The following is a 23,336-nucleotide window of genomic DNA, read 5'->3' as shown; positions in this document are numbered from 1 at the left end:
CGGGCTTTCTTGTTTTTTCTCTGATTACATTTGATTCAATGCAGCCTTGGAAATATATATTTGTATACACATATGCTGTGAACACTGATTTCTTCTCCTTGTGGAAAGCAATATGTTCTCATCTCTTTTGGTTCTTTTCCCTCTGGAAGCTTAGGTAGTTTTCCTTCCATTCACTGTCACAGATTCCAGCAAAACCACTTGCCCGCCTCTGATCTTCCTAATGGTGGGGGATAGGAGGCGGGCTTTGGTGATGCCAGGCACTAACTCGGCGCGAATCCTGACTCCTACTTAGACGTAGCCACGTGCCTTTGGGTGCATCAGCCAACCCTCCTGAGAGCCACAGTTTCCTTATCTGCAAGCAGAGGAGGGTTCAGTAAGTACCGTCAGTATTAGCCCAGACCCAGGGATGTGGTGGGTGCCCAGTGGTAGTTCTCTCATGCCCTTGCTTTTTTTCTTCTAGCCTAGAAATTGCTAACAATCCTGTTTGTAAAATCTGTGTGTTGGGGACATTCCTGTTCTTTTATTCCTCCCTGCAGCCATCAGAGGCATTATCTGCATTCTCTGTGTGGCTCAGAGAGAGTTGAGTACTGTGTCCACGAGCGACCTGCTCTCCAGGGCTTCCCTCATGCCGGGCCAGCCTTTCCTGGCCCATCGTGGCTGGGTGGGCTCCGACATCTCCTGTTAAGCTGGGATCGGGCTTCCACATCATTCAGTGATCTGGGACAGACCCAGTTGACAATTCTTTGAACATGAACTCTCCCCACCCCCCCTTCCCATCCCTGCTTAAAACCCCTACAATCACTCCTGCACCCATAGCAGGTTTTTCCTTAATTATTCACATCATCCAGATCCTAGTACCAAAAGCTTCAAGGAAAGAAGTGGCATCACCATCGAGACCTTAGAGGCCCAGTCACTGCCTCACTCACTGCCTGCTCTCTGGGCACACTCAGCTCCAGCTGCAGCTCAGTTACGCGTAATTCGCAGGTGTTCACACAGGCAGGCCACATTTACCTCAACAGCTCAAGCCAAAACCCAAATTGGGACACCTTTGCTTTTGTCACATGGCCCAGTCTGGGAAAAAAAAAAAAAAAATTAACTTTTCCCACTGTAAAAGTTGGCTACACATGGGGTACATCAGGGCTGTTACACAGCACAGGAAACACACTGCTTTTGGGGGGACTGTTTTAAACACTTTTTTGAGCTCTTTAAATTTTATTCAACCATCAGCCATTAATGACTCCTTCAGGCCACATCAGTGGCCTAGTCAGAAGCACAGCATGTCAGCAGGCCACCGCAGAATGTTGTATTCAAGCCTCTTCCTCTCAAGGTTTTAAGTGTCTTTGAATGGTCCCCAGTCAGGACTGGTGCAGTTTTGTAGGAACTCCATTTGGTATGGATGTCTCATAATTTCATCTTTGAGTTTGGCAAAGGCACACATGCATTTGAAGTGACCGTTTGATATTTTTATCTGTTGGCATACATGCCAAGCACTGTGCTAGCTTCCTGGGGTGCAAAGATGGAGAAGGTGTGAGGTGCACCCCTGATTCTCTCATTTTAGAGTCTAAACTCTCATTGCACCCAGATTTTTATCTGCTGTGCCGCAGATCAGCAGAGCAATAGAATTTTTTGCTGTTTCAAATGAAAGCAATGAAAGGTAATGCAGATTTTCCAAGATGAATTCCGATTACTGCTTTAATTCTTGTTAAAAATGAATTATTTTGATTGACAAAAATTGTATATGTTCATCGTATACAGCATGTTTTGAAATACATATTATAATAGTTGTAGAATGGCTAAATCAAGCTAATTAACATATACATTACCTTAGATTTTATTTTGTGGTGAGAATACTTAGAATCTACTCTTAGCGATTTCCAAGAATACAATACATTGTTGTTAACTGTAGTCACCCGTTGTGCAATAGGTCTCTTGAACTTACTCCTCCTAACTGAAATTTTGTATCCTTGGGCCAGCATCTCCCCAACCCTCCCAGGCTTCAGTTCTTACTGAGTTAAATCCTTAGTTGTTGATAAAGGAACAGAGTGTTAGGAACTGGACGGAGCTAAATGTAGATCCGGTAGCAAATAGGGAAATTGATGAAAGTTGTGAGAGTTCGGCTACAATGCTGTCCTTGTCTTATTCCCTGCAAGCAAAGGGGGAGGTGACTGACTCCCGAGTGGCAAAGGGGCACTTTTGTGACGCCCTGAAAAATGGTGGAGCCAGGGCAGCCCGGTTCTTTATTTGAAAAAGGCTGAATATTTCTTTGTTTTCCACCCCCATGCCAGCTCCTCAGCTACATAAACAGAATATATTTTCCAGCAAGTAATCAATTTATTTTTAAATTCTTTTTTTTTTTTTTTTTTTTTTTTTTTTTTTTGAGACAGAGTCTCACTCTGTTGCCCGGGCTAGAGTGAGTGCCGTGGCGTCAGCCTAGCTCACAGCAACCTCAAACTCCTGGGCTCAAGCGATCCTCCTGCCTCAGCCTCCCAAGTAGCTGGGACTACAGGCATGCACCACCATGCCCGGCTAAGTTTTTCTATATATATTTTTAGCTGTCCATATAATTTTCTATTTTTAGTAGAGATGGGGTCTCGCTCTTGCTCAGGCTGGTCTCGAACTCCTGAGCTCAAACGATCCGCCCACCTCGGCCTCCCAGAGTGCTAGGATTACAGGCGTGAGCCACCGCGCCCGGCCTATTTTTAAATTCTTTAAAAATTTTGTTACAGATCAATTGTTTCAAATGACTTGCCATATACATATATTTTCACATTTCAAAGCTGTGTCTAAAATAGCCCGTTAGGTTTTCAGTCATGTGCATATTTAATATTTGGCCTGCCTCCGACGTGAGTAAAGTCTGGTTCAGCATGCAGAACTGAACAGTCAAATATAGAGGGTTTATTTAAAGATTATTAATTTGATGCTGAACTGTCCAGGGTGCCCATTCGCTGGCGCACCTACATTTTCCTCTGGTGACATTCCCAATGTAAAAATCACTTAAGTGAGAAGAGAAATTCGATTGTAGCTGTAGACGAGAATAATGTGGAAAAAGTTACTTTGCAGTACTATTTTGGACCTGCACCGTAGTGGATGCTGAGGTAATCTATCAGTTTGTGAGTGTCTACAAAATGCAACTCTCTAGATAACAGGCTTAAAGTAAAGATTTAATACAGTCTCCATCTCCTATGATGTTGCAGTGACAGTTTAAAACTCATTCTCTAAATCTCAGCAGACTTTATAGCTAGCAGTGGGCCAATATAAAGTTTAATAGCATTACAACACATAAATCATCTTTTAAAGATGCTACTAGTAGCTCCAATATTAAATGCAGACAATCGCCTGTGTTATAAATAATTTATCAAACACCATTTCAGATTAGCCTTCCATGCTGAGTTATTTATTTTAGCCTTTTCTGTATGATTCCTAAGGCACTTTTTGAAAGATCCATTACTGGTCAGTTTAATGAACTTGGGGGTCTGTTTTGTCCCCTCAAGCACTCGGGTACAGCTGTGGTGACCATTACGTGGCCGACGTGGACCTCTTTGTGCCTTTTACAAGTGCTGCCCATTTGTCATGTAGCGGTAAATGGAGCTGCACATTGGAGTCCAGGGACACATTGTGCGATGCAGTGATGGAGACAAACAGATAGCTCTATAAAGTGCTGCTTGTCACAGCTGACTTGTAGTACAGTACATCACTCTTATTGTAATCTCATTTAAGAAGCAGGGGTGGCCCGGGGGACTGATATTCCCAGTTAGTTTGGTCTTTGTAGCCATAAAGCAGGAAGTGTTCCTTTTATATTCTCTGAACTTTTAGGGAGTGTGCTTTTTGCTCGGATTAATTATTACAGCAACTTCTCCACGGCACTGTGTGGAGGTTTGTCAGCAGGTTTGTTTGGACCTCCTCCTTCTGGCCTGGGCTTTGGTACAGGCAGTCACTGCTTAGCAATAACTTGTGTTTTTAGGAGCCCTCTGGCTTGCTTTATTAAGTTACCATGATTTAGCAATAGCTGTGATCCAGACACTGTAGTAGGTGCTTTCTGTACCTTACTTCTAATTATTGCAGCAACACTGTGAGGTAGGACTTTTTATCATATCACAGAGTAGGAGAGTAAACTCAGAGAGGTGTAGTGACTTGCCCAGGGTTGCACAGCAGTTAGTAGGAGACTGGGGATTCCAACCCAGTCTGTCTGCCTCCACATCTGCCAGATCACCTTGAACCTGGGTCCACCCCCAACTGGTGTTCAGTCACCAGTGTCATGGTGATCTTTCGGCTGAGCATCTTAAAGGAAGCTGCCATTGGCCTGGAGGGCTGTTTTCCTAGTAGCTGGGATAAGTTCTGCTGTCCACCCACACACTGAATCTGAGCTCCCTTGTGACTAGCAGTGTAAATCCGTGAGCAGCTGGCTGGGGAAGGACGCCAGCTCTGGCAGTGGGAGAGGGCGTCACACCTGGGCCTGACCAGCTGGGGTCGCAGGCTCTGCAGGGCCCTAGTCGGGCCCCTCTGTAGCAGCTGTCCGCAGGCAGATGCTGCCCAGGACTCAGCTCACCACGCGTCTTCCAGAGGAAGGAGGTGCGGTTTCCCTGTGGGGAACGAAATGGACAGGAAGTGGCGGCGCTTCCTACATTTATTGTGGGCCAGAGACAGATAAAAATGTGCTGTTTTCCCCACCTCTCGCCTTCAGTTTATGGTTTTTCTAGATAGTTTTCTTAAATATTTGGTAGCACATGTTAAAGACAAAAGTTGTTTAATTGTGAAATTCCACTATAAAGAAAACACAGTATGAATATGCCCAGTAACACATTTGCATATGTGTCTAGAATTCCGTGTATGGAAATACTGTAGTCAAAGACAGTATTCAACATACGAAGCCGTTCCTGGAACATAGTAGGTCTCTACAAATATTTGTTGAAGACATTAATGATGTGAGTAATGGGTACACACTAGAGCCTTTCGTGGTTTCCAGCCTCTTTGTGTTTTGGGGGTTTTTGGTGGTGAGGTTGTGTGTGTGTGTGTGTGTGTGTGTGTGTGTGCGCGCGCGCGCGTGCGCAATAAGGCCTTAGGTCTTAATATTGATCTCCGACATTACATTGTAGAAACGTTATCCCAACCAAATTGAGAGTGAAGGCGGCCCTGTAGGGTAGTCTGTGCTCCCCATCCCTCAGTGAAAGCGACCCTCAGAGGAGCTGCTGGTTGGTTGCCCTAATGAGAAACTGACACTCGCCATCATCCTTCTCTTGAACTTGCTCAGGTTCTGAGGATCTTTGGGGACAGGGAGTGAGTGACACGCCTTGAATCAGGCAGACTCTGGGGCGCTGCCAGCCCAAGGAAAGTTACCTGTGAGCTGGTCTGGTGTGGCTCTGCTGCCGATGGGCCTGTTTCACTGTTTACCGTTTATGGCTGTGTGGCCTGGGGCCATCGTTTCCCACAGGACCCACCTCACAAGGTGGTTGGAGTTTTTAAAAGCCTTTATTTACACTTACATAACAGCACAGTGATACTTTTATGAGTAAATCAAAACAATACATTTCAAAATTTGCATATTTTATCAGTTATCTGCTTACATTATAGAATGTTTGCAAAATAGAGGGAGAATACCCGGTAATCTTGTGTAGCACTGTCAGCACTCTGGTATCTCTGCCCAGTTGAATTGATTGACATTAGATGCGCATGTCTAGTATCATTTATATATTTCAGTTTCCTCTGAATCTTCCCCTGTTCCCATTTCCCCAAAATAAAATCATTTGGGGAATGTTCATCTTCAGTCCTGAGAACTCCCAGCAGGGTTTGTGATGTCCACGAGGTCCTTTCGGCTGGCTCAAGAGAACGGCAGCAGTGGTGAGAAAAACAAAGCAGAGGAAAGAGTTAAATGGCAGCGAAGAGATGAGATGACAGGCTGGGAACCGGGGAATAAGCAGGGTGGTTCCAGCATGTGTGCACACACCTACGGCGTCTGCTAAGGGAAACAGCTTGGAAATAGGTTGCATTTGTTAAAGTAGTGGTTGGTTTTGTGGTCTGTAGGGTAGTGTCAGTCGCAGCCAGTTCCTTATCTGAGATGCTTTCTTTACTTCCACCTTCACTGGTTTCTGGGAAGGCTTTTAGTCTTACAGTTCATCGAGAATCCCAAGAGAGAATTCCTAATTAGAGGATCCTGTTTGAATGAAATCTTACAGGACTGTAGACGTACAAGAGAAGAACTGGCTTCACTGGCCTCCCCATAGGTGCCACTCAGGAAGTCAAAAAACCTGGGGGATAAAGGGCAAAATAATCCCTCACCCCTGCTGCTGGTTGGTGCTTCCTGCAGGACCGTCTCTATCCTTCTGAGTCTGTAGAGGGCGCTTGCGTCACTGGAATCCCAGTCTGGCTGGGGCAGGCAGAGGAGCAGGAGCCCTGAGTGTGGGCTCAGATTTTCTCGCAACTTGAAGTTAGTGAATCAGCCCTGTGAGGATCTCAGGCTGGATTTGGGGCAGGGAGCTTGGATGAGCTCTGTAGTTTACCTTGCATGTTTGTGGACTCTCCTGCCCCGGTGCATTGGGAAGGAGCTGCAGCACAGGTTAGATTCCCTGCTTTGGGAGGGTGGTTCATTTTTGTCCTTGTTGCATAAAGAGCCCCAGGTCCGGCGCCGCTGCCTTCACTGCCTGCCTTCTGCGTCATGGCTGCGTTCTCAGCGCCTTGCGTGCAGCGGTCCGTCAGCCTGCCTTGCAGCTCTGCCTACCGGCCGGTCTTCCTGCAGCCCCTTCTCAGTCACCCTTTAGCCCTGCTCACCCTGTAATTAACTTGGGTCTCATGTCTCCATGGGACTCTAAGCCCCCAGCAGGGAAGGGGCTTCGAGGCTTCATATATCTCTGCAGCTGTAGCTCCTAGGACAGGACTTGGCACGTGATAGACCTTCTTGGATAAGAAAGGAATTAATGTACCTGTTCACCAGTAACAGTTGGGGACATGGACCTGCTTCTCATAAGCGGAGCAAAGGATGGAGTGATTGAAAGAAACGAGTTACTTCCGTGAACCTGTAGGCTCATTTGTAGGAGGAGCTAGATTCTCTTGGGTAGAGGGCCCACCCGTGGCTCTGCCAGCATTTCCCCAGAACTGTTGTGTTTTGGTGTTAGTTTTCCCTCCTCATGATACTGACTTTCTCCATTATGTCACCAGGAAGTATGTTTCAGCCATTGTTGGATATTTCTGATCAGGGGGTTAGTAAACTTTAGTCCCTGGGCCAGATCTTGCCCCCCTGTGTGTTTTTGTTAATAAAATTTTACTGGAACACAGTCATACCCATTTGTTTATGTAGTGTCTGTGGCTGTTCTGTGCTACCGTGACAGAGTTGAGCAGTTGTGAAAGACTGTGTGTCCACAAAGCCTAAAATATTTACTACCTGAGTGGCTGGGACTAGAGGTGTGACGCCGCCATGCCCAGCTAAGTTTTCTTATTTTCTGTAGAGATGTGGTTTTGCTGTGTTGCCAGCCTGGGCTCAAGTGATTCTCCTACCTTGGCCTCCCAAAGTGCTGGGATTACAGGCATGAGCCAGCACGCCTGGCTGCTACCTGGCCATTTGTAGGAAAAGTTTACTAACCTCTGTTTTAGATGATAAACGCTTTCCGTCAGCCCACAGTTGCTGGTTTTGCAGCACATGCATAAAGGGTTTGAAAGGCCTGGATCCCCCACTCCCTGGCCGAGGAACTTCGGGCAAATCATTGAGGGTACTGTGAGGTCTTCTCCTCATCTGTAAAATGGGCATTGAAAACAGTGCCTGCCTCCCAGGTGATTTTGTGCACTGCTTGTGAGAGCACTTTGTGCGTGTCAGTCCGGCTGTGGACATTATCACTGCCCTTCTCCTTCCCAGGAGGAGGAGGCCAAGAAGCTGGTGAGTGAAGCCATTGCAGCCGGCATCTTCAATGACTTGGGGTCTGGAAGCAACATTGATCTCTGTGTCATCAGCAAGAGCAAGCTGGATTTTCTCCGCCCGTACTCAGTGCCCAACAAGAAAGGGACCAGGTAAGTGAAAGAGATGAAATTTTTTGTGTCCCTGGCTTTGTGGCCAGCCTTGATATCTCACGGCATCTGGACAGAGTTTTCTTGATTCTTTCCCACGGTGACTAAACCCAGCATTCCCAGGTCAGCCGTACACCACTGCCCTTTAGTCGTGACTTGGTTTGCGATAGTGGGCCGCTGGCAGGGGCAGGGAAGTCATCTAATCTGTAAGATGTTGATGGGAGAGAGGGAGTGGGGCCCAGGAAAGAGCCCTGGGCTGGGAGGGAGGGAGGCAAGGTGTCAATCATCTGCTCTCCTTTCTCCAGTATCTTAAAGAATCCCCTGACTTCTGTGAGGAGGTGCATTTTTCAGCCAGCCAATAGCTTTTCCTCACAGTGTTCCAAGCCTCCTAAAAGGTTACAAAGCAGTGTGTCCCAGAGTTAGCCTTGGGAGCTAACTGGTGCCTGCTATGCTGGAGTCATGCCATTTAGCCTGTGGTATATGCTGTGCAGGCCCGTAGTCCCAGGCTCAGAGTGGTGGGAGAAGGTTCTAGTTGATTTGCTGAACAGAACTGGAAGGCTTCCAAGCCTGGTGGCTGGTGTGTGTGCAGATGAGCAGCTCCCGCTTGCAGCGCCTCCGGGGCATGTAGCTGCGTGACTGTCCCGGGGCTCCCGACCTCCGCCGGGAGCCGGAGCTGCCCAGCACGCCATCCCCAGCTCTGCTTCCAGCTGCGTCGCCTGAGTGTCGCGCAGCAGTGTTCATCCATTCTACCACCTCCCGTTTAGCCCCACGGCCAGCCCAGAGGACAGCACACATCACCTTCTGGAATGCTTGCTTTAATCCCCCACACAGGAGCCGTTCACAAGGCAAGAACAGAACATTGAAAACCAGCAGGCATTCACTGCAGTCTGCACTCACCGTTGCGGAGGGTCGGCGCGCTCTGAGGGCTGGGGCAGCGCAGCTCTGGCCCGGGGTTGGGGCCTGTCAGTGGCTGGCTTGGTGAATTCGGGCAAGTCAATCTTCCTGTCTTTGAAATGACAGAGCCTAGACCATAGGCACCTCTAACGAGCCCACCAAGTCCCTGGCGCCTTTAGCAGAAAGGGAAGCCACCTTTCAGGCCCAGAGCTGTGCGGGGGGTGCCACATACCCCTCCATGGCCTGCTCCCCAGGTTATTTGCAAGATGTTGCAGGACTTGAACAAGCCCGTGGGGACGAGGTGATGGGGGAGGGAGGACTGAACAGAGTCCTGGGTGAGGATTTTGAAGCCATGTTTGAGCCTTGAGAAATCACGTTTATGATTGTCTGGGGAACCCATACTCAGTGCTAGAGTCCTTGTCCTAAAGAGAGCACAGCAGTGACACATCTCACCTCCTGGGGACATGGGCTACTCGGCTGTGAAGGAGACTATACACATGAGAACAGAAATACAACCACCTCGTGCCTAGTTATGGAGACTCAGTGAGGTGATGTGGAAGGTGCTGGGTGTGTGGTAGGTGTGCAGTGACCTGTCCTGTGTGTGGAGCTGTTCCCCCCCCTTGGTGCCCTGGGGCCGAGGGTATTGCAACAGTGCCCCCACTTTCCGGAATCTCGCGGTCATCTTTTCTGCCGGTGACCACTGGTGGGGTGCTGCCTGGGTTAGGGGGATGCTTTCCCAGCGTGGACGGGGCAGAGCCATGGGCCTAGGCACGTGCTCCATGCCCAGCGCTAGTGTGGACCTTGCCTTCCTGATTCCTGCTGCCGCCTCTCTCAGTCCCACGCGGTCCTGTCTTGCGATCCACTGTTGCTTAAGGTAGAAGCCCTCCCTGCATGCTGTTAAAATCAGCCACTGTCACCCAGGGTGGTGAAGAGGCTCCTAGTGTGTCCAAGCCTCCTGAGCTCCCGGTTTTGCTATTGAACTCTGTACGTTGCCCTGCTTTTTCTGCTTCCGGCTCCCTCTTTGAGCCCAAGTGCCCATTTGAGAGATTGGTTTTCCGGATGGTCGTGGCACAGCCAGCAGCCTTCTGTTAGTCATGCCAATTTGACAGAAATACTGTCCCAGACTAGAGGAACTGTTGGGTTTATCTGTTGGACAGTATCCTAATTCTGTCCCGGTGTGAGAATTAACAGTCCCAATATGTATCTTACAGACTGTCTTGTGCTCAGAAAAACCTGTCGGATTCACTTCAAGAAAGATGGTGTTGGGTATGTCCCAGTGTCGTCAGGGGACAGTTACTTCTCTTTCCTTGAGTCTTGAGAGTAGTCTAAAATGACAAGGCCAGAGTCTGGCTGCAGATCATTTTTATGCTGTTTATGATGCAGATATCTGTGAAGTGTGTGAGGTAATAGTTAAGTCATTTTGCTGCTGCACAAAAGGACAATCACGAAAGGATTTGCTTCCTGTTGGCTGCAGTGACCAAGTGTTTCCCAGGATGAGGGTGGGGAAAGACACTGGAGTGGTCCCCATTTTACAGTGCGTGAGAGCTGAGGAAAGTGAGCGTTGGGGACATTTCTGCCGCCCACCCCCCAGCACAGAGCTTGGATCAAGAGCATGAGGATTCCAGGCCAGCCTGCCTACCGCCTGCCTGAATGTTTTCATTCTCTCCGGCCCTCTCTGGCGCCCCGAGGGGAATCCTAACTCCGTGTTTGTTTTTCTCTCGCTAGGTTTGGCCGGTACAGGTGTGAGAAAGGGACGACTGCAGTCCTCACTGAAAAAGTCACTACCCTGGAAATTGAGGTGCTGGAAGAAACAGTCCAAACGATGGACACTTCCTGAAGGGTGATAGTGGGTGGCTGGCTACTGCTGTAGGAGACTGGGCATCTGAGGCCCCCTGTATGACATTCATTTGGCTGGTGTTTGCTGAATGAAACTCAATAAAATGAAAACCGAATTGGGTGGCTGATGTCTGGGGACTGTGTGGAGTTTTTCTTTTGGCTGCCAAAGCCCATTCACCTGGCCTCCCTTTCAGAATGGTGATCCTCCTCGAGTACCAGTCTAGGTTCATGTGCGTGTAAAGGCAACGTGACCCTCCGGAGAATGGACAAGGCTTCGTCTATTGCCAGAAGTCAGAGTGGGTTACTTTGATTCTTCAGATGGACATGTCTCCCCACTCCTCCTGCCAACGTACTTTGAGGGTGGCCTCAGGTTTGATGTTTGTTTTGGTGTTTTTTTTCTTTAAATAGGGTGTTAAGTGCAGCACAGCTTTCTACCTCAGCAAAGTAGGAAAGAAATGTCAAAGAGAATCTCCAAGTTCAAGTTCTCAAGGCCGACTCAGTTCTAAGTACCAAGAGAAGGCATGCAGGTGGACTCCACTGTGGCCAGTTCTGTGGAAATCAAAGGAATGTTTTCGGGGTTTGCTGATTTTTAATAACTAGGACATGATCGTTTCACTAACACTCAGGCCTGGTGAGTGGTTGACATTGTAATGCCTCTAGAGCGTCCAATTAGACAACTTCTCCTCACGGCGTAGAAGGTGGGCGGCGTGGAGAGCGTGAGTCCACCTGCGTGCTGGGGCTCACTGTGCCCGGGGGAGACACACTAGGGGCTCTGAGAGCCACAAGCAGAATATTTGGGAAAAAAAACCTGTCTGGAATCAGAAGCTTTCAGTGGTCAGTGCGACAGGGGAGATAGGGACTTGGTTCTCCCCCAGAGACCACTCAGGGGCGCCCGCTCTCAGGCCAGTGTCCCTTGTCACACCTGGCAGGAGTGGGCTGGGGAGAACAATGGGATTGTTGAGGGCAGAAGGCTGGCTGATTACTATCAAAATTATTTGGAGAGCTTAAAGAATAATCCCTGGATTACTCAATGTCTGGGGCCTGCGAAGTTGTGTTTTGAAAGGCTCTTCAAGAATTTGTGCTGCTGACACTTTTAAAGTTTTGTATCTACTGGTTTAAGAGCAAAGTCTCCAAAGCTGTTTTAAAATCATTCGTGACCTGTACCCTTACACAGAAGTAACTCCTCACCCCGTTTTATTTCAAACATGGAGAACAAGTACAGAGGACAGGCTGCATCTGGAGAGTCCCCCGAGCCGACAGTGTCACAGTAGAACCGAGTCCACACGCGGCAGCAGAGCAGCGGCCCAGCCTGGGGTCATCGCAGGGAGGCTTGGTCAGCGGGTTTGCTGTAGGCAGCCAGGTGAGTGTCAGGAAGCGCCTGCCCAGGACGCCAGTGGTGCTCTTTGGAGGGCCAAACTGTCATCTGGTCAGGGACGACAGCGTAGACCATTGAGGGTTAACTTGAGTAGAAAAACAAAATTCAAACTATTTCCTTCAGAGGTTTCTTAAGTTCACATTCATAAATTAGTCTTCACAGTTAATCCTATTTGGGAACAAGAAATAAATGAACACATTTTCTGGTTTCCTACACATATTATAGTTGTACTTTAATTCTTGACTTATACAGTCTGTGGACTTCAGTTTTGGGCAGGAGTGAGTGGCTGCCATTTTGGGGGTCCTCTACATTGTGTTAGCTAACTTGCATATTTTATTTCAAATTCTGTCAGCAATGCTAGGTAGATACTATTAATTCCATTTTACAGATGAGGAAACTAAGGCTCAAAACGGCTAAGAAACTTGCCCAAAGTCACACTAGGACGGTGCAGAACCAGAATGTGTAAAGGACAGCCTGAGGACAGAGCCCTTAAGTGTCCTCCTTCCATGGGATACAGAAAACTTAACACTGATCAGGCCTTGAGCTCAACCAGGCTGCAAGGAAAACACTCCTGGCTTCAAACACCGTTTGCCTCGAGAAGTTCTGTGCCAGATACTGGGTTCTCCTCATCGTCATTCATCAAGTTATAAAACGTAGATAAAAATATTAGCAAAATCTCCATTCTACTTAAAAAAATTATTTCCACTTTATCCCTTTACAACAGAGTAAATTAAGCACAACAGCTTGATTGTTTGAAAAGATAGTAAGAGCTAAACTGAACTTGGCACTAACCGTTTTCAAAGGCTCACTACACAAATCACACAGTCTCCTGTAAGTCTATTAGCATAAACCTTGACAGGTGACTGGAAGAATTATCCTAAAGATTCACATTACAATCCAGATACGGGGCGGGGGGGGGGGGCCTTCAGTGGCTCGCAGAACCACCTACCCTTGTGAACCCAGCTGAGATTGTCCACAACACTATAAAGAAAGGACTTTTGAATCGACCATCAGCGCCCCTCCCCCCAGCTGCTCTGCATTCAGCATCTGCTGTAAAGCTGGGCCCCCGTTTGGGGAACTTGCTGAACCCTGTTGTCTTAGCTGTTCTAGGCTACCAGGTGGCCACTTCAGAGAGAAGACGACTCAAGGCAGGGTGGTGCTGGCTTTCGGTAAGGCGGTGCATCTGCTCAGGTGCTCGATGTCCAGACATGCATCTGTTTGGCCACCTGGTGCACATATCCGATGTCAGGTCTCTGGTCGGGGTCGGGGTAGATGCACATACTGACCAGTTCTCGTAACTGCAAGGGAGAGAACACTGTGAACTCCTAAGAAGGCCGCCTTGTAGAGGCTCCACGCTCAGCACTTTTATCTGCATTAACACACTTAATCCTCACAGTGACTAGGTTGGGTTGTCCTAGTGTCCCCATTAGAGGTGAAGAAAAGCAAGGGTAACAGCTCACACTGCTCCCAAGAGATGGCCAGAACCACTCCTAGGCCTGTCTGGCCCCAAAGGCCACACTTGGAGACCCTGAGAATGGTCACCTCCAAATAACTTTGAACTTTCAACTGTCCACACCACTGGGCAAGTCTGTTTGTGTCTCTGTTGTCACTCACACAGATGCCCAAAGCAGAGGACAGAACTCAAGGAAAGGGCCTATTGATCATAATAAGTGCATTAACATGCAGCAGGGCTGCAGTCTGTCCACCCCCTGGCCTCTCCATTGTGCTCATGAAAGACGGCGCTTTTAATTACAGACACCGAGGCTGCTCCCGCCTCCGTGGGGGAGGGGTGCCTTGCGCCTCTGATCGCCTCTGTTCTTCTGATAGCCAGAGTGCCAATTATTTTAATGGTAATTAAAATAATGACCTTAAAAAGCCTACATCTTAACTTTCATCACAGGCTCCTCACAATGGTTTTCATTTAAATACCTGCTGCTGGTGCCTGGCCCTGCACGAGGTAGCAGCAGCAGGGAGAGGGGAGGTCCTGAGCAAGAGGGGGCTCAGGTGGACTCCGTGGCCGCCTTCCAGGTGTTCTGGAGGCCCAGCGGCGGCTACTGCACAGTGCCCAGGCTGAGGGGGCCGGGGCCTGGGCTTCTTGCAAACGAGGGATCCTCTGGATCAGGCATTTGCTACCTGGTCTGTGGAGCCTCCCCTCCAACCCGTGTGTGCCTTTTTGGGATTCCAGTGCTGTACCCACACTGGAAGCCCAGGATGGCAGCCAGCCTGCACCCTGCCGACGCTCCTGGCGTCTGAGGTTGCCTGTGGATGAGACGGTACTTCTCTGAAGCTTGCAGTATTCAGGGTACGGTACCTGTGGTTGGCCTCTAACAGGTTAAAACACCCATGGAAACCAGATGCAGGTGAAGTCCATGGACCTGAACCACTCATTTAGGAGTAGACCACAGTTGGCAATAAGTCCATATTTGAAAGTTTCAGAAATCAAGAAATAAAAATAATAGTGTCTTGTCTTGATTTCTAAGAGGTGACAGAACTTTAGAATGGGGTTTGCAGAGGGGCTCGTCAGTAGCCCCCTCGCTCCCGGACATGGGGCCTGGCAATGCTGCCCCGTGACAGCTAGTGCTCAGGAGCCCCTGAGGATGGAGCCGCGCACTCAGAAGGGGGGCTGTGGGCAGAGACGACGGTTCCCCTTTAGAGACTGGCAACTGAAGCACAAAGGTGTGACTGGCTCTAAGCGTCTTGCTTCTGAACAGGACAGAAGTCCACATTTAAACAGAAGAAAAGGAAAAAGTGAATGGCAGCGACTGACTCTGTGAGGACAGGTAACTAGTTTTTCCTTTCCTGCCTGCTTGTACTGGAGCACAGATACTTCCTCCAAGGGTGCGGATGGGAGCTTGGCAAGCGCAGAGGCAGAGGCCAGAGCGGACGGCACCGCACAGCCAGCCAGCAGGGCAGGCTGCCAGGGAAGGTCACCACCGCACGCGAGATCTGGCCTTTGTGGCTTGGCCTGGGCAAGGGTGCTCCTTCCAAAGCCTCCCCCCAACTGGTCATCTGGGTTCAGGTCCTGCTTCACCACTTACAAGTTATGTCACCGTGGGCAAGGTCCTTAACCCTTCTGTGTCTTGGTTTCCTTATAGTAAAATGGGGTGAGGGGAGGATTCAACACAGGAAACCCCAATGAGCTGTTGTTACCATGAGGCAATGGCCTGTGGTCCTGTGGGGCGGCCCGGGAAGGCCTCAGACTCACACCCACTAGCATCGGCCTTGAACAGAAATAAACATAACAGATGACATTTCGTGAGCACTGACTGAGCCAGGCCCTGTGCTATATCCAGGGGCTACTTTTCTTTTTGAGGCAGAGTCTTGCTGTGTTGCGCACCTTGGATGCAAGTGGGCCACCGTGTCTGGCCCAGGGGCTACTTTTGATGGTAGTGCTCGACTGAGCACGTCACATGCCTCACCTTAGTTCTGAGGCATGGAAGATTCTCGTATCACCCCATTTTACAAATGAAGAAACTGAGACTCAGGGAAGTCAAGTGACTCGCCCAGGAACAGGGAAGGGAGTATGTGAATCTATGTCTGTCTGCACCCTTAATCACTGAGCTATGAAACCTGTCCTTTCATCCTCAGATTTTATCCCTGAAGGAGATGTTAATATATACTAGCCCTATCTTTGAAATGGTGGAACTGAGGAAGATGACAGTCACACGCAGCTAGTAACTGGCACAGCCCAATGCCAGACCTTTTGGAGTCTGTGTCCACAGCCCCTGCACCCAGTGTCAAATGTTGGAAGTACAAACCCAAGGTGTGACTTAGGCCTGTTAACAGAAAGCAGACCGACCAGTCGCCGCTGAGGCTTCCCATCACGGAAGCAGAGCGGCGGCCAGCAGTGGGATGGGGGAGCTGGGCCTCCCTCTCTGGTCCCAGGGTCTGCTGCCTCAAGGAGCACGTCCTTGGGACCTGCAGCCGTGAGCCTCACTCCAGCACGGAGCTGGGTGCCAAACAGCGGTGTGCCAACGGGCACGTCAGCCCGCCCCCGCTGGCTCCTGCCGGAGGGGCACCCACCCACTATTGGGGAAACCCCCTTTTTCAGCAAAATTCATTTGCTCTTCCTCCTCTGAATCACTTTTCCAGAAAGCTTCCCTTCTTCACCCTGTAGAGTGAACCCAAGCTCCGGCCCACACCTGTGGCGTTTGGGCACTGCCCCCTGGGAGCTCCCGTGGGCGGCCGGGCCTGGCCTCTGGCGACAGCAGCTCACCTTCTCGGAGTAGTGCTCTCCGGGGAGCGGCGGGTAGTCGCACTGCTCGATCTTCTGGCAGAGGGAGAAGAGGTTCATCTTATCCCCATAGAAGGGGCTCTGGAGAGCTGCCATCTGCAAAGTGAGGGGACAGCTATGAAGGGCCAGAAGGACTCGAGAGGCAGGTGAGGACCTCTGGTCCTTGCTGCAGTAGCCGTCCAGCAGGACTTCTCCCCGGAAACCCTGAGCAAGCTGGGACTCACCAGAAAGGAGCGGCGGGAACACGATCCTTGCTGTACAGGAGAACTCGCTAGGGGCGAGGGCTTCCGTGACCGACTAACGGCGGTAAGGAAGGGGCAACTGCACTCGGGGGGCCAATCCCCTCCTCGCTCTGCCTCGGCCCTCGAGGACCGTCTGTGGTCGTGAGCACGTGGCAGGTGGGGCCTGGCTCTGCAGCCACAGTGCCCCCTGGATCCCAGCCCTGCGCTTGTTGTGTGTCTGGCCTTTGGTCTCCTCATTTGTGAAATGGCCCCAACCGCAGGCCCATGGGGAGGCCGAGACCGGCACTTGGCGGAGGCCCCACCAGCTGAGCTGACACCACCTCTGCTGAGGCGAGGCCCGCGGCCGCCGGTGCAGGTCTGGCCGAGGAGGTCACGACCAGGCCAGCCCCTGCTGGGGGCACTTTCCAAACGGGGTGTGCAGGGCCCATCTGCTGATGAACCTCTAATGGGATTCAAGTGCTTCCTGTCAGTCCTGCTCACTGTCACCTACCTACTGCCAAACGATGGCCCAATGCCTCCTGCTAATAAAGTGCCATTAGGTAAGTGCTCCCTTCCGTCCCTGTAGCCCTGGTCCCCTTCTGAGGAGCCAGGCTGCCAGGGCCACTTTGCTCTGGCTGGGACGGGGCACCAGGACACCTGAGGAATCCCCCTCGCCCTCATGCCCTGGCTGGTGGCCAGAGAGCCCCATCTCGGGGCAGGACGAGGCCATCGGCTTCAGTTTCCTGGTCGTCATCCGTCCTCTGCTCACCCCTGTGAACAGGTCCGGTGACCCCAAGAGAAGTGCCTGCCTTCGCTAGAAGGGCCCAGGGCAGCGTCCTTGGGTGTGCAGATAGCCTGGGGAGGCAGCCGAATGGGGCCGGGAGATCTGGGGGTTTCCGCACACCCGGGTCAAGCACCTGTGGGGCCGGGTGCCTGCGCCATGCCAGGTGCCTTCAGGTGGGTGTGTGGGGGCAGTATCGCCGCTCTCCTCCCGCTGACCAGGGGCTCGGGCCCGCTGAGGAGGGGTGAGACCCCATCTGGACCACGAAAGCCACTTTGCAGGAAACAGTCTGGCCCTGGCCGCGGGCCTGACTGGGAACAGCTTCACCGTCCGGTTTGCAAAACGGTGCTGCATTTCCAGTAGGGAAGATGAGAACCTCGGGTGCAAAGGGCTGACCGGGCAGTGTCCCAGGACAGCTGTGGCCACAGCAGAGAGCAGCTGACACTCCAGGGTGGTCACTCGGGGTGATCTGGGTGTGCTCCGAGTTGTGGCTGGAGGATGAAGATGGATTTTCCTGGGAACTGTTTCGGTTCAGGGCAGAAAGGGTATTTCAGGTCGGTCCTGTTGACACGGGCCCTGGTCCTTCCTGTCTGTGACCTGGGAGAGGAACTGGCCAACCTTTCAACAAGCCAATCTGATCTGCTTTTTACAAACCTTGCTGCTTGGGACTCCAAAGGCCCTAGAAAATTGAGGGGGGCAATGAGCCCCTCCAGTGCCATTCCCTTCTTCTCCATTCTTTCCAGCACCTTCCCCACATGGTTTCTAGCTGAACAGGGTCAGCATCCTCAGCCTTCCCGCTAACAGGGGCTCCAACGTCGGTAAGTGCAGATTCCAGCAGAAGCCCGGCCCTCTCCCCGTCTGCTGCCGGCCACGGGCCTTCCACCCGAATCAGGGCGCCGGGCTGTGAAGCAACCTCGGGGCTGCTGGGATTAGGACGATCACCCCAGTGGCGAGATCTCCCCCGGCCGGTGGCCGCGCAGCCTCTGGCTGGTGGAAGCAGAGGGGACTCTGGGGCCGATGCTGGGCCTGGTTAGAACCGCGGCTCTCAGCGCTGTCCTCAGATGCAAAGCTGCTTCTCTCTGGTGTTACCGGGGTGACATGCAGCCAACAGCCCCGCTGGGACGGCTCAGAGAAACTGGCGTGTGATCCGAGATGTCAGAGGGAGGAGGAGTCCGACTCCCACCTGTGAGGGCCGCAGACACCCGGCCCCTCACCCCCATCACCCGAGCACGTGCCGGACTGAAGGGAGAGCAGAGGCGAAGCCCCACGCGGTCGGCAGCCCTGCTCCACCCGCGCGGGGCATCCAGACCATTCCTGACACAGCACACCTGGTCCCCGCCACCGTCCTGCAGGGTCTCAGTCCCAGGAGGGCCCCTCGAGGCTGCTGCGAGAAGGACCCCCAGTGCGGCTCCTGGGGCTGCGCCAGACGAGCCAATTCCTCCAGCTCCGTGCTCAGCCAAGCTCCCACGTAAATAAATTGTGCGGCGTGCAGGCAGCCCGCTGGGCTCCTCTGCGGGGCGAGCTGGGCAATGAAAACAAAGCGCTAGGCCTGCGACGCGGCCGTGCTCTGGCATCTCTGCTGAGGGGACTCGTGCAACCCGGCCTGCACGTCCTGTGAGTCTCCAGGGGCCAGGGCAGCGGTGCCGAGCCGTGTGGCACGCTGCTCCTGATGCTGCCTGTCCAAGGCAGATGCCACCGGGCACCCAGCCCTGAGGGCCGCTTGTGGCAGCTCCTCACCAGCCACGGGTCGACGTCAGCATCTTCAGGTGACCTGAGAAGGTCCTCGGCGACACCTGGAAGCCCAGGTTTGAAAGGGGGTGTGTGGTGGGCTCAATAACGGGCGCAAAGACGTCCATAGCCTAATCTTTGGAACCTGTAAAATAGGGCGACAGGACTTGGCAGGCGTGATTGAATTTAGGTGCCTGAGGTGGGGAGGTGGTGCTGGGTTGGCAGGTGGCGCCGTGAGAGGAAGGGGGAGGGAGAGTGACCGCGGCAGGCAGGCGGGGGCAGCAGTACGAGGGGGCCTTTCATGTTCCAGGGCAGAGGTGAGGAAATAACACACTTGCCCCAGAACCTCCAGGACACACCGGCCCTGCTGCCACCCTGACTTGAGCTCAGGAGGACTGATTTTGGACTTCTTGTCTCCAGAACTGTAAGAGAATAAATTCATGTGGTTTGAAGCTGTCAACTGTGGCGTAATCTGTCACTGCAGCCATAGGAAACGAATAGGGGGTGTTTGAGACTTCCAAAGCCACACTGGGGTTCAGGAGCAGCAGGTACGTCGTCACCTCAGGCCCCGCCATCCTGACCCGGGTGTGTGCTCCCCCGAGGAACCCTCGGACGTGGTCTGGAGGGGTGGGGGCTTTGTCACAGCTCTTGAGGCTGGCGCCCGGGAAGACACCACAGGCTGCGGAGTGGGAGGCTCCAGGCGTGACTGCGCGATGTCTCCTGTCAATTACGCGGCCCTGGACTCAGATGCGGCTCCCTCCCTGTCCTCAGGGAAACACCCGCTCCCCTCCCCCACCCGTGCCAGCCTAGGGCAGACCCCTGCCCTGTCACCTGGGAGGGGCTGGCCACAGACAGCCATGTCAGTCACACAAGGCCTCTTCTGTGGGGGCCCAGGGCCATTAGGTTTAGATCAACACCCGCTGTCCCTGAGGATGGCCGATCTCCACAAGACTAGACTGACTTTGCTGACTTCCGCTGCTGATACCACGTCCCTCCTGCCGCCAGCCTCAGCCCCGAATTCCCAACAAATAAACCAGCTCGGGGGACTGGAGCCTCAAGGCCGCCTCATCAGACGTGCATTCAGGTGCCACGATGGGGGCCGCCCAACCTGGAACCCGGGCAGGCTGGCGCTGCACCTATCTCTGAGCAGCTGAGACAAACGTGCAGGCAGGGAACAGGGCTGTCCCCTGCAGGGCTGGTTCTCGAGCGGAAGGCTTGGCACGAGCAGGGAACCAGCTGCCGTCCTCCCTGGCCCCAGCCCTGGGGAGACGCCCACAGCTCTTGTCAGCCCATTCGGCCTGTGTTTGTTGACGTCTGGAGACCCCCATGGTTCACAGAGAGCAGGAAGTGGCTTACAAAAATATAAAGTCCAGAATGGGAAAAGAGGAGGAAAAAACCATCTGGACTAGGGACAACACACGTGACGACAGAGGAAAAAGTAAAGTCCTCCACAGGGACTGAAGCTGAGCTGCACTTTGGCTTCCCACTGGCCAAAGCAAAAAGGGCAATGCGGCAGTGTGTGGGAGCCTCACTGTCAGAGGTGGGCAGCACGTGCCAACCCCTCAGCTCGCACTAGGCCAGTGGGCTCCCGGACAGGCCTGAGGGCCTGTGCTGAGCTGGACATCGCACCCTCAGACACTCTCATCTCACTCCACGGCAGGCTGCGGCCCCATTCTACACACGGGCAGGCGGAACCCGTGGGCGAGGGGGCTGGTCCTTCCGTGGGTGAGCGCTGGGGCAGGGATTCGGACCTCGGGTCCTGCTGACCAAAGTCTGGGCTCCCGCCGAGACCCTGCGTCTCTCACCCAGGCTACCACGACTGTGCGAGTTGCCTACACACGTACACGTGCTCTGAGGCAAAACCGCACTCCCCGACCGCCTGCCATGCTCACCTGTTGCTTGCACCTTGAGAGGTCCAGGACAGCTGTCCCCACCCCTCAGGACCTGACACCTGGGTGGCGATGCCCACTTAGAGGTGGGCCTGAATCCCCTGTTCAGATCCCAGGCTGGGGCAGGGCTGTTGACCCTGGAGCACTGAGCCAGGCGAGAGCTGGGCTTCTGCGTGACATGGGCTTGGCTTTGTCACTGGCCTTGGTGGCCTCAGTGGCCAGAGTATTTACCTGCAGGAGTGACTGCTAGAGGGATGGCTGGAGAGACCCTGAACTCATGCATGACTCATCTTGGGTGACAAACACCACCAGTGCCACAGCAGTTCTGTGTAACTCAGTGATGCCCCTGGAGCTTGGCCCACTTGGTCTTCCTGCCTTTGGGGCAAAATAAAACACTCGCTCCCTTCCCGGGGCCACTATGAATGTGCAGGCCGTGGGGCACCCAGTACAAGCAGGTTTCTTTCCTGCTGCTGTGAAGAGTCCTGACTTTCATCTCTTTTCTCCTGCTGCTAAAGACACTGACTTCCCTCTCAACTCCCTCCTCAACCCGCTGTCCCCTCTAAGCTCACCCACCCTCGCTGCTCAACACTCCGGACTCCACACCTACCCAGGAGCCGGGCCGTGGACAGACAGGTCGGAAGAGGCCGCACAGCTCAGCCCCCTCCCACCCGCAGACGCGGAGCTGTGTCCGCACGCCCCGAACCACCACAGCCGCGCGGGTGGCGCCTCCCAGCTCGGCCGCGCCAGCTGGGTGCTCACTGAAAGAACTCCCCCCACAAGCAACGCCCTGTGGGGTCCCGGAAAGAGCCAGCGGCCTGCTTCCGGGCTCTGACTGTCGGGCTGCAGTCACCCTCAGACCCTCCAGAGGACGCCGCAGGTCACCCACGTCTGCTGACCCCCTCCCAGAGGAAGGGTCCCAAGCACCAATGCTCCAAGGGCCACAGCACCAGCCAAGCTTTGAACATGAAATATCTGCTCTTACAATAGCAGCCGCTGGCCTATAAAGAAAGACGCCGTGGAGTTTAGACCGTGCAAAGGGACCAGAGTGTTGATCCTACGGTCTCGATCTGTGATGCAGCGCGGGAAATCCCACCGCCAATGGACCGGGGCCGCGAGGGCCACCATGGGCAGCGTGTTCCTCGAGCTCATGCACGAGGGCTGGGTGAACACTCCGAGTTGACAGTCCCAAGGGGGCAAAGAAATCTCTGTGGACACCGACAAAACACTCGAGGCGCCCCTGGACACGCTGTCCTGAGCGCCACTGCTGTGCACAGGCACCGGCCACGTCAGCTCAGTACTGAGGCTCTTGCAGCGTAACAGCGCCCAGCCAGACCCCACGTGCGCTCCAGCGAAACGGAAAGCAGAAGGTTCCCATTGCAAAACCACGCCGTGGGGTCGCAAGGCCCCTGGGGGTTTCCAAAGCCCTTTTCTGTCTGTCGTTTCATTTATCAGGACTATGACAACACAAGACAGGTGGGGGGACAGGTGCAGCAGGACGGCCAGAATCCTGGGGCAGCCCAGCACCAGGGGGTCTATGGCAGGGTGGCGGGAAGGTGTGGCCACCAACTTGGAGACAGCAGTGTGCTCAGGCCTCCCTCCCGTTTGGTGGCTGCAATAGCTTCAAGGCCGAGAGTGGCTCGTGCTCCCAGACCCTCAGTTACCTGGCTCGGGGGAGGGGCAGTGGTCTTCAGTGAGACCCATGTCAGAGGAACGAGGCCACCCTCAGTGGGGAGTGATCCAGAGGCATGAGCCAAGTGTGACTGTTCTGTCCCCTGCCCCTGCAGGGGGCCTGGTCCATCAGCCAATAATGAACAATAAACAAATCATCTGTATGTTAATGTGGTTACCAGGGAAACGGGGACGGCTGGGGGTCTGGGGCAAGCACACAGCCTCTGAGCGGCCAGACCCCCTGCTGTGCTCCCTCGTGGGCTTCTGGCCCGTCTCCCTTCCTGAATCCGAGCAGCCCAGGTGGGACAGCCCAGCCTGCCACCGTCCAGCCCCCTAACCTTGCCAGCCTGGCACTGCGACGGGCCCCACGCTGGACTGAGGTGGGTGGACGTGAACTGGCAGGGTCAGCCCTGCGCTGACTGGGGACCCCTGGTGCGTGTCCCACCCAATGCCACCGGGCCGTGGGCCAGAGGCTTACCTCGTACAGCAAACAGCCCAGGGACCAGATGTCGGACTTGAAGTTGTAGCCGTTCTCATGGATCCTCTCCGGCGACATGTAGTACGGCGTCCCAACTGAAACACGGCAAGGGACAGGTGCTTACGTTCGTGCAGGGACACGCTGCAGGAGCACAGGGTAAGGGGAGGCGAGCGGGGGCTGGGGAGACAGGGCCCAGGCTCTGAGCAGCCCCCCTCCCTCTCTGGGCCTGTCCCCTCTGTCAGA

At 53.2% G+C, this 23,336-nt stretch overlaps 2 protein-coding genes across 4 annotated transcripts in view; one reads left to right on the top strand and one right to left on the bottom strand.

Moving 5' to 3' along the window:
• Positions 1-10,847, top strand: part of PSMB7 (proteasome 20S subunit beta 7) — a 59,121-nt gene extending 48,274 nt beyond the window's left edge. The window contains exons 7-8 of the mRNA XM_069476772.1: positions 7,841-7,992; positions 10,609-10,847. Coding sequence (XP_069332873.1) covers positions 7,841-7,992; positions 10,609-10,720 — 264 coding nt within the window. The 3' untranslated portion in view covers positions 10,721-10,847. The remainder of the gene's footprint in view (positions 1-7,840; positions 7,993-10,608) is intronic.
• An 846-nt stretch (positions 10,848-11,693) lies between these two features.
• Positions 11,694-23,336, bottom strand: part of NEK6 (NIMA related kinase 6) — a 90,010-nt gene continuing 78,367 nt past the window's right edge. For all 3 annotated transcript variants that reach the window (XM_069476769.1, XM_069476771.1, XM_069476770.1), the window contains exons 8-10: positions 23,094-23,188; positions 16,311-16,424; positions 11,694-13,392 (exon numbers count right to left, since the gene is read on the bottom strand). In XM_069476769.1, coding sequence (XP_069332870.1) covers positions 13,282-13,392; positions 16,311-16,424; positions 23,094-23,188 — 320 coding nt within the window. In that variant the 3' untranslated portion in view covers positions 11,694-13,281. The remainder of the gene's footprint in view (positions 13,393-16,310; positions 16,425-23,093; positions 23,189-23,336) is intronic.

This window comes from Eulemur rufifrons, chromosome 7, assembly GCF_041146395.1.
Source record: "Eulemur rufifrons isolate Redbay chromosome 7, OSU_ERuf_1, whole genome shotgun sequence".
NCBI classification, from domain to species: domain Eukaryota; kingdom Metazoa; phylum Chordata; class Mammalia; order Primates; family Lemuridae; genus Eulemur; species Eulemur rufifrons.
This window is presented reverse-complemented; position numbering and strand designations above follow the sequence as displayed.